Consider the following 10,726-nt stretch of genomic DNA (forward strand, 5'->3'; position numbering starts at 1 on the left):
AAAGACAAGGGCAAGGACCCTGCCACCCCTCTCCCCCGCCCCGCCTCCGCCTGCGTCTTCTCGCCGGCTGAGGCAGTGCACGAGCGTCCTAGTGCACCAGACGAAGTGACACCGGGAGAACCGCGTCCCTCTCCCCTACCTCAATGTCACTCTGCCTCCGGAGAGGATCCCAGTGCCGGTGGTGCCGCGGTGGGCGAGGGTGCACACGGAGGAGGTGTGGCGCCAGCGGGTGCTGCTGACGGCGGAGCAGCGCCGTGACTCCGCCTACGACGTCGACTCGCCTTATTGGGCGCGTTGATTCGCCTCCGAGCACGAGGAGGCCAGGCGGCACGGCGTCCACGTCGTCTCGCATGGCTCCCCGTCGACGCCCTCGTCGTTCGCGACGAGGACCAGGCGACTGTCCTCCGAGAGAGCGAGGAGGAGGAGCGGCGCAAGGAGGAGGAGGAGGACGAGGCGCGCATGGCGGAGGCCATGGCGCTGTCCGCGGCCGACGACTACATCGTGCCACCGCTGGCCCCGCCGTCCCTGCCAGGGCTGAGCCGGAGCCGACCCCCATCGAGCGCTATTCCTGGACCGGGGTAGTGCGCGAGTGGGTCAACATGCCGCCGATCTGGATGCGGGCGATGGAGGGGCAGGAGCGCGCCTACCCCGAGCAATGGCGCCAGCGAAGGCTGGCCGAGGAGCGTTGCGAGGGCGAGTACCTCGAAATGCTTGAACGCGACGCCGAGGAGGAGCGCCGCGAGGTAGAGAAGGAGGCGCGCCGTGCCCACCCCGAGGCGGCACAGCCCCCGGCGGACGACATCGCCAGACTCTGGAATATGGCGGTCCTCTGGGCCGGCCCGGCGCCGACACTGATCGACCTCACTAGCCCCGACGGCGACGAAGATGACGCCTAAGGTAGCGTGCCGCCTCGTAGTTTAGTTTTAATTAATGTTTTAGTTGATGTAATGTGGACACGTGGACTCTCGCCGGCCTTTCTGGCCGGCATTAATGTTTAATTAATATCTTTCTATTTTTGAAATAATTGTGGTCTATTTTTTTCACGTGAACTAAAAATTGGGTCGCGTCAGCGTTGGGCGCGTGCAACGGACAAAAAGCGGACAGAATGGCCGTCCGTTTGGGTCGGCACGCGTTGGAGTTGCTCTCACTAAACCGAAATTGCGTGAAAAATCTTAATCAAACACACACAGCCCAGCGTCCGAGCTCCATGCCATTGCTTGTGATTGATTCTGGTGGTCAAAGGAGAGGCCAGACCACTTTCAGCCCCGTCTTCCCGAAGCGGCAATGGATGGAGAGCTCTTTACCCGGTGCAGTACCCGGGCTTCCTTATGTGGCTTCGGTCCACCTGCTCGTCCTTGCCCCGGCCACAGAGGGAATCTCGCCGGCCGGCACACATCTCCCTAATGCCCATCCACCCGTCTCCATCCCAATAATGCACCCTTCGTCTCTGTCTCAGTAGTGCTAGCAGCTCCGTCCCTGGCATCTCTCCCAGCCGGCTCTGCGCCACGGCATTCCCGTCCGGCCGCCGCCAACGCGCGCCTCCGGCGATTGTGTGCCGGTAAGTCCCCGCCCCTGTATGCCTAATCCATGTGCGTAGTCACTACTCAGTAGCAGGAAGGTTACCCAGTCACCGTAGCAAATCGATCGACCAGGACCTGGCCTGCAGTTCAAACCATGGACGACCATGGCATGGCACCGCTCCTCATTGACAGAGGACGCGCCGTGAGCGCCCCCGCGCGTGCTCCCCTGCCCCCTTCTCCAACCCTTCTCCGCCCGCACTTCAGATCTAGGCATCTAGCCCATACACATGTATCGTGCCCTTGCCAAGTCGCCGGCTTTGCCATGTCAGTAGAAGCTAGCTAGCAAGCACAAGCTGCTACACCCTAGCCTAGATAGTCGCTGGAGTAGTACAGATGTTGTCGGGCCATGGGCAAGGTGTCCGCCTCTTCAATCTCTTTGCAACCAAATGAAGCATTCGCTGCTTTTCGCTAACCACGACATGCATGGTGTCCGAACAAGGAGTTACCAGGAGGCTACATCTGCTAATTAATCAGAAACATAGTGTCTAATTCTTCCGATCCTTCCTGTTTTCCCATCCATGCATGAAACAGATAGACACCTCACCTGAATTCAATAGATATCTGTATGTACACTACTTTTACTACTAATTGTACGTACATCATTCATGGATGCTAATTTGATGCATCGGTTGTTTGCTACTTCTGGTTTTGTTACAGGTTCACACACGCAGACGCAGACATGGCTGGTGGGGTTGAATCTCAGTGGTCCATACGTGTGTTTGAAAGATTTGAGCGTTCTGTGGTGCGACTGAACCATGGAGGTCTTTTTCTTGGCACCGGCTTCGTTGTTTACTGGGACGAGTCCCGGGCGTGCCTCATAATAACATGCCATCATGTTGTTTCGCGTGTACCGATGAGTGAAATCCTGGATGCTTACTTCTCTGGGAACACTATACCATCTGCTGTGCGCATAGTTCGTCGCGGCAACGACATCAAAGACCTTGCTTTGCTTTGGGTCCAACGCATGTCTAGCCAAGTCACCAGACCTCCCGTTGTTATGGACTTCTTCCAGCATCCAGTGGCACCGGGATGGGACGTTGTTCTGCTTGGCTATAACGTTTTGCGTAATAATTTTATCCTGGAGCCCTCAACCTGGTCTGGCCGAATCATGTAATTAACCTGCTTACTACTCCTACTATTCAGTTCCCTTTTACCTCTGCATGTCATGCCTGGGTTGAGCTAGCTAATTGTTGTCTGTTTAATGCAGTTCCCCGTCAACCAATACACATATCAAATACAGTTGCACAAGCACTGGAGGCATGTCTGGGTCACCTATTGTCCTGGCAGGAGTAAACAAAGTCGTTGGGGTGCATTTCATGAGCAGTGGATCGACTGGGTATGCGATTTGCACCCAAGCTATAAGAGAATACTTAGAAGAATATTTACACATGGTAAACCCTCAAGTTGGAATACGATTAATTTTGGTAGAACATTAGGGTATAATGATTTTTTTTGCATATTTATTTCATATATTTGCTATAGGACAACCTATCGATCCATGAGCTGCTTGCCATAGCTGCTGAAGCAACATGAAGCAGTGCAACAGGGTTCGAATCAATGAGAAGTTAGCTAGGTAAATGATGATCTCTTTCCCAAAATGCTCCTTTCCAGCAATAATGGACACTTAGATACTTACTTAGTAGTTCCATTCAATTAATTGCTACTTCGTAGTAGCATTGTAGTAGTTGAGATATTTCTTCCCAATGACTCCTTTGCACTAGGATTGAACTAGAATTTCCTGTTGACTGCTCTTAGGCATATTCATATGCTATTTTTATGGCACAACCAAATAAAATTTTAATTGTGGTACGGTATCAATCCTATGTTTACGTTTTAGCTGATCCCACAAATCAAGGAGTCTTGCATACTTCGCCGCAAAAAAAGGATCATATACTAATTTAGTTGATGTACCAGCATCTCTTTGCAAGTCAAGAAAATAAGCAAAAACATGCACTCCATTTTGTAAGTTAATATGAGACCTATATAAGTGGTCATGCATATGCCTTGAACATGAGTATAATATATACTTAGCTGTGAAAAAATAGCATCATTATATTCTTACATTGGACTGTACAGTTGTACTTTCATAAAATTTACTCTTTAATTAATCCCAAATTTTATTAGTTTGTACTACCTCCGTTCCTAAATATTTGTCTTTCTAGAGATTTCAAATGGTTACCACATACGGATGTATATAGACATATTTTAGAGTGTAGATTCACTCATTTTGCTCCATATGTAGTCATTTGTTGAAACCTTTAGAAAGACAAATATTTAGGAACGGATGGAGTACATAACAGCTAGCTCTAGTTTTAATTAGGAATTGAATATACACTGGAACTTTGTTTGTCGTTTTCATGAACATGAAACATGTTTTCTGATCAAATGTACACTTTGGTTTGCAGAGAGCAGCTGGAACACTGGATGTTAGCTTGGGGATGCAATATGAAAGGGGGTTTTGTTTGCAGAGAGCAGCTGGAACACTGGATGCGAACTTGGGGATGCAAGATGAAGGTGATCGGAGATGATCGTGGGTGCAATTTGCACAGCAGCGTAGTTCTAGACTTCCTAGCTAGTTGTAGTAGTATGCTTTATTGTTGAAGACTCTGAAATGCTTAGTTCCTGATAGTTCGTTGGCGTGTGCGCATACATTTCAGATGTTGCTGCAGTTTGGACTTTGGATTATATATGTGGCTATGTTTCCTTAACATGTTAGAGCAAACATGGTTGAACTGCTGTTGACTCGTTTAGCTATATATTGCAGTTCAGTGCCTTCTTTTACGAAATTAGATGGACAGCGCACGTACGTGGCAGGGCCTAGCATACAATGACCTGATAATATATCTCCATGTACAACAATATATGCAATTTTACAGCTGTATGTGGATAGTACATTCTTGACATTCAGCCAAATCATCAAAACAGACAATGTAAACCACAAATTAAGCTGAAATGCCTGCATGCGGTTTTGCCTTCTTGTTGCAACGCCAGGTCAGTCTCTGCCAACAACAGAACACATTGTTGGCGGTGTTGGTCGATGCAGAGACTTGATTGAAGAACTGTGCTTTTGCTCATCCTCAGAAATTATAAGATTATTCAGATAACTCGTACAGCTTATTATTCAGATAGATTCTTGAAAAGTACTCCCTCTGGAAAGATTTATAAGACGTTAAAGAATTCGCAGTTCATTTCTCGCGACGCTACGAAATTTCTTGCGTTTCCCATTTTGCCCCTCCGCTCCCACTCACTGTCTCACTCGCAAGCTTCCCCATTCCCTTTTCCCTCGCACCCCCAAATCCCAGCTCGTCGCCTCCCTCGCCTGAGTCGTCGTCATCGCTTGCTCTCCGTCACCTGCGTCGTAGTCGCCGGCTCTCCCTCGTCGTCCTCGCCGGCTCTCCTTCAACATGGCATTTTTATTCACTGGCGGCCGAATCTGAAGCAGCGGGAGGAGCTGCAGTTGGTACTGGTCTGTATGGTGGAGAGGAGTGATTGGAGAAGATGATGGTGATGGATTTTTGGCGGCAGCGAGGAGCAGCGGGAGGAGAAGCTGCTTCAGCGGCGGCGAGGAGCAGAGGGAGGAGAAGCTGCTTTAGCGGCGGCGAGAAGCTCCTCGGACCACCATCTGCTGCTGCTTCTACTTCCCCAACGATGGTGAGTTGCAGTTGCTGCTTGTACTCTATGCTCTTTTGCTTGTACTGCTAGAGTGGTTGTGCTTGTGCCGCTATGTCTTCTGATGCTGCTAGATCATCTCCTACTCAGAGTAGGAGTAAGTCTTCTGGTACTCCATGTTGTACAATTTGTGACTCAGATCTGGGTCACAATATGAGTAGGAGCAGACTACTGTACATCCAGTAGTTGAGTGCTTGCTCAGAGTAGGATTTCTTTTAGGAGTAGTCTACTAAAAGTCTGAAAGTACAGTACTCTACTGAAAGTACTCCTCGTAAGAGTAGTTAGAGTGTTTGCTCAAAGTAGGATTTCATTTAGGAGTATAGTCGAGCAAGTTTACAAGTTGCAGAACAAAATGCTCTACTGAAAGTACTCCTTGTAAGAGTAGTGTGATGCGGTAAATTTACTGTACATTCAGAAATTGAGTAAATTTACAGTAAATTCAGGACTGCAGGAGTACATTCACTGTTTTTTCTCCAAGTGAATAGCATGTGTTTTCCCCATTGGCCGTGTGTCATTCTAGAAATAAAATTAGTGCATATCTAATTGTAGTAGATGTGCTTAGCTGAAACTTTAGGAGTGATTTTTGTTAATGTTAACGTTAATGTTAGGAGTGATCTTATGCATTTATAATGTTGGTGATCTTTGTTGCAATGCTTTGATGTTGTTAATTTCGGATGGAACCTGAAATCTGTGTTGGGTTAACAGGTGCATCATCCTAACATTCAGCAGGTTTAAATGTTGCAGATTTACTGAAGATGCGGCTCCTGATCATGTGGGTCGTCAAGATTCTTGATGTGGTTGAAGCTCCTGAAGATGTTGATCATGTGGGTGCTGATCGCATGCTGCTGTGTCTGCCTCTTAGCTGTAAGACAATCATAGTACTTGGAGTATTTTGTTACTCCTTGTGATAGGAATATTGTTCCTTAGAGTATTTGCTTGGAGTATTTTGCTTGGAATACTTGTAGGAACATGGGGTAGACAAACAAACTCTCCTTTACTGTACTATAGCTAAAACAAACTTTCCTTTCCTCTCATCTCCTTTCCTTACCTCTCCAAACACTATCCAAAGAACAACACAACTTGCATATTCCAAAACAAACAACTTTCATAAATTATTCAGAAACTCTCGGAAATTTAAAATTCAAAAACTCACATAAAATTTTAGAAACTCTCAAAAATTATAAAATTCAGAAACTTGCACAAAAATTTAGAAACTTCCAAAAATTATAAAATTCGGAAACTTGCATAAAATTTCAGAAACTTTCACACTCCATTTCAAATAGCACATATGGAGCACACATTTTAAGCAACACATATGGAGTACACCATTTCAAACTACACAATATGATCCATTTCATACATTCTTACAATACATATGGAGTATAATCCATTTCCACAAACAACTTAAAAACAATATAATCCATTTCGACAAACAAGACTCCATGGATGCATTTCCACAAACAAGTCTCACGATAGCACTACAAGTCTCATCAAAGCACTACAAGTCTCAACATAGCACTACAAGTCTCAACTTGCTACTGTTGTTGTGCTGGTGCTGCTCTTGCTGATAATGCTGCCTGGTATTCATACTGCTGATAATGCTGTTGTTGTTGTATTTTTGCTATTGCTGATAGTGCTGCTAATACTGCTTGCTAATGCTGTTGTTGTTATGTTCTGCTCCTCATCTTGATTAGCTGCTGGTCCTCTTGATCAACTGCTCCTCTTGATCAGTTGTTGTGTTAATGATACTCTTAATGCTTTTGTTGTCGTACTCCTGAGTTCTTGATCTCTTGATGTGGAGTAATTTGAAGTTCTCTTTTGTTGTCCTACTCCTGTACTCTTTATCTTGATCTGGAGTACACCTGATCCTTGATCTGGAGTAATTTGAAGATCTCCTGATGATCTGGTGTTGTGCTATGATGAGAAATTATTGCTGTTGTTCATATGCTGAAAATTCTACTACTGTGATCTGTTGCTGCTCTTGAAGCTACTCTTCTTGATCTTGTACTCCACTGTCAAGCACCTGGATCTTGTACTCAACTATAGTGGAATTGATTTTGATCTTGTATCTTGCTGATGTGTCGCTTCTCCTGTTTTGCTGATGTGTGTTGCTGAATTGCTTGCTCTGGGCGATGCGAGGAGTACCTGGGCGAGGAGCAACTGGGCGCGAGGAGGAGGGCCAGGGTGCGGCGACGACAAGGCTGGGCGCGAGGAGGGGCGCGGCCAGGCGACGGGGATGAGTTCCTGGACGAACGGCTGACGAGGGGGCGAGCGCCTGGATGCTCTCTTTGCATGCTGTTACCATCTCCTAGCAGTATAAACGAATATACAGATTGAGGGCAAAAAAAGAAAAAGAGATATATTTCCATGGCTCCATAAAACGTGAAACACGACGGTACAGGGCAAACATGAAGCGCAGGTAGTCATCAGCGGCGGCCCAGGATGGGGCACTTCTAGTTGCTGTCACCAGGATGGGGCGCTTCTAGTTGCTGTCACCAGGATGGGGACAATGCAGGACAATAAGTTTGTACATGCAAATACTACTCTGATCCAAATTAACTGTCGCAACCCCCTCCCGCGCGGGAGGGGGGGGGGGGTTGGGGGGAGCTCTGCCGCCGCCGCCCAATCTCCCTCCTCCACAACAGAGAGTAGATCCGGAACCCTCTCCATCCCATCTTAACCCCGTGTCGCCCTTGCTCGGGCGACTCAGGTGGGACCGCAACCCTAGGCGCCGGGGGTGTCACCTTGGGGTTCCCTCTCTCCCGCGGCATGGGGGTGGTGTGGGGCCCATCATCATGAGAAGGTGCGGCCATTCGGGTATCGGCGTTGCAGCGGCCGGCCCTGCTTCGGGCAGCGGCGGCGGCCGGTTATGCGGCGATTGGGCCTTTTGACCTCGGATCGGCGACGACAGCGTGAAGGGGCTGGTGACGAGTTGGCAGGATGCGTGGTTTGTCCTCCAATCAGATCTGATCTGGCCCGCTCACTGCGCGATGCAGGAGATCAATGGCGGCCCCGTGCACACAATGCTAGATGGAGGTTCGTCGAGAAGATCCGGGTGAAAACCTTGCTCTCGGCTAGTTGCCAAGGCTGACGATGGCGGTGCTCTTCTATGTTGTCCCCCTCTTGAGGGCATCGCCACGGAGAAGCTTCGTACCTCTATCCGCTATCTTTTGGGGAAACTCTAGATCAGTTGATCGGATGACGATGACGCTCTTGTGTCGTTTCCCATTTGGGGCGTCATTCTTGGACGTGTGCGCTCGAGGGACCAGTGGACAGTTCAACGGTGGAGTGGCGTTTCATGTGACGCATCGACAGCGTGGAGTCTTGGCGACAGATGCGTGATGATGGACACGTGTAGGGAGGTGGCGTTTTTTGGCGTCGTGGTGGCGTCGACGGTCGGTACCTGCTCTGAAGATGGATCGGTGAAAGACGGTGGCGGTGACTTTTGCAGCGTGCGCATCTGGTTTTAGATGTTGGCCTTTGGTGTAAGGTCTGGGCAGGTGGCCTGGACAATATGCACCCCTTCATCAAGTTGATAAGAGTAGCGATAAATGTTGCCAAGATGGTTGAGGGAGTCCTGGATTAAGGGGTCCTCGGGTGTCCGGGCTATGTGATGTGGTCCGGACTGATGGGCCGTGAAACTTGGAGACAGAAGGCCTTCCCCGTGTCCGGATGGGACACTCCTTTTTGTGGATGGCAAGCTTGGCGTCCGGATCTACGATTTCCTTTCTCTGTAAACCGACTTTGTACAACCCTAGGCCTCTCCGGTGTATATATAAACCAGAGGGTTTAGTCCGTAGAGGCTATCAGAATTCATACAGGCTAGACACCTAGGGTTTAGCCATTACGATCTCGAGGTAGATCAACTCTTGTAACCCCTATACTCATCAAAGTCAATCAAGCAGGAAGTAGGGTATTACCTCCATTAAGAGGGCCCGAATCTGGGTAAACATCGTATCCCCTGTCTCATGTTACCTTCGATCCTCAGACGCACAGTCCGGGACCCCCTACCCGAGATCTGCCGGTTTTGACACCGACATTGGTGCTTTCATTGAGAGTTTCACTGTGCCGTCAGCAGAAGGTTCGATGGCTCGTTTGATCATCAACAACAATGTTGTTCCTAGGGAAACCTTCCCCCTGGGCAACTTTTCGTGTTTGGCGGCTTCGCCCTGCGCGCCAATTCGGTTGGCCACCTTGAACAAATTGATAGCTACGCCCCGGGTCATCAGATTAGATTTGGGAGCCTAAGTTACGTTGCTGACGTCCGAGGAGACTTGATCTTCGAAGGGTTCGCGGCTTCGACCGCCACTCCTTACCTCCAAGAAGGGAACCCGCCGGACTCATCATCAGGCTCCACTCAAAGACCAACCATCAGCCCTGCCCCCGCTATAGATCCCGAGCAGGTCACCTCGTCCGAGGATGGGAATTCGGAGCCCACCGGACTCTCTCAAGCCATAGAGCTCTTCTCCAAAGACCCAGAGGCAACCGTGTCTTCGGCATCAAGCAAAACTCTCCTCGTTATCGGGGAGCCGAACTTACCTCTAGATGGCAATTCCGAACTCATGAGGTCCACGTCTAGTGAGCACGGCCTGGTAGAATCTACCATGCCTAGCCCCGTAGGCCCTCAGCTTCCAGTCCGGCCTTCGCTTTTAAGCGAGGCCTTGGGCTTGATGCGATCCCTCGCCATTACGGAAGTATCGCTTCCGAACCAGCTCGAAATAGGGGCTGAAAGTAGGGAATTTGGTTTCCCGCCCACCACCCACTTAGTAGCCACTGTCGAAGACTTAACCGACATGCTCGACTATGCCTCCGAAGACATCGACGACATGGACGACGATTCCGGAGACAAACCAGGCCAAGACCCACCCTTCACAGGGCATTGGACGGCCACCTCCACATACGATGTGTATATGGTAGATACACCTAAAGAAGACGACGACGGCGTGAAGAACCCAAGGGAGGACAAGCCCGTTGAGGCACCACCAAAATGTCGACGTCAGCGACGCCGCTCAAAATCGCGCCGCGGAAGGAAAGCAATGATACGTCTCCGTCGTATCTATAATTTTTTATTGTTCCATGCCAATATTATTCAACTTTCATATACTTTTGACAACTTTTTATATTATTTTTGGGACTAACATATTGATCCAGTGCCCAGTGCCAGTTCCTGTTTGTTGCATGTTTTATGTTCCGCAGAATATCCATATCAAACGGAATCCAAACGGGATAAAAACGGACGGAGCTTATTTTTGGAATATTTGGAAAATTCCGGAAGAAAAATCCACGCGAGACGGTGCCCGAGGTGTCCACGAGGCAGGGGGCGCCCTGATACGTCTCCGTCGTATCTACTTTTCCAAACACTTTTGCCCTTGTTTTGGACTCTAACTTGCATGATTTGAATGGAACTAACCCGGACTGACGCTGTTTTCAGCAGACTTTCCATGGTGTTATTTATGTGCAGAAACAAAAGTTATCGG

General features: G+C 48.8%; 1 protein-coding gene across 1 annotated transcript; it reads left to right on the plus strand.

Annotated features, from left to right (window-relative positions):
- The first annotated feature begins 1,439 nt into the window (after positions 1–1,439).
- Positions 1,440–4,336, plus strand: LOC125547882. The gene is made up of 5 exons (XM_048711627.1): positions 1,440–1,558; positions 2,238–2,690; positions 2,788–2,971; positions 3,063–3,153; positions 3,986–4,336. Exons 2-4 carry the CDS (start codon positions 2,260–2,262, stop codon positions 3,111–3,113), a joined length of 666 nt encoding a protein of 221 aa, XP_048567584.1. The 5' UTR covers positions 1,440–1,558; positions 2,238–2,259; the 3' UTR covers positions 3,114–3,153; positions 3,986–4,336.
- Positions 4,337–10,726: the final 6,390 nt, after the last annotated feature.

Source organism: Triticum urartu, chromosome 3 (assembly GCF_003073215.2).
Source record: "Triticum urartu cultivar G1812 chromosome 3, Tu2.1, whole genome shotgun sequence".
NCBI lineage: Eukaryota > Viridiplantae > Streptophyta > Magnoliopsida > Poales > Poaceae > Triticum > Triticum urartu.

Coding starts and splice junctions, on each gene's coding strand:
- LOC125547882 (XM_048711627.1), top strand. CDS start 2,260: ATGGCTGGTGGGGTTGAATCTCAGTGGTCCATACGTGTGTTTGAAAGA. Junction 2,691..2,787: donor ACCTGGTCTGGCCGAATCAT/GTAATTAACCTG, acceptor TGTTTAATGCAG/TTCCCCGTCAACCAATACAC. Junction 2,972..3,062: donor TAGAAGAATATTTACACATG/GTAAACCCTCAA, acceptor TATTTGCTATAG/GACAACCTATCGATCCATGA.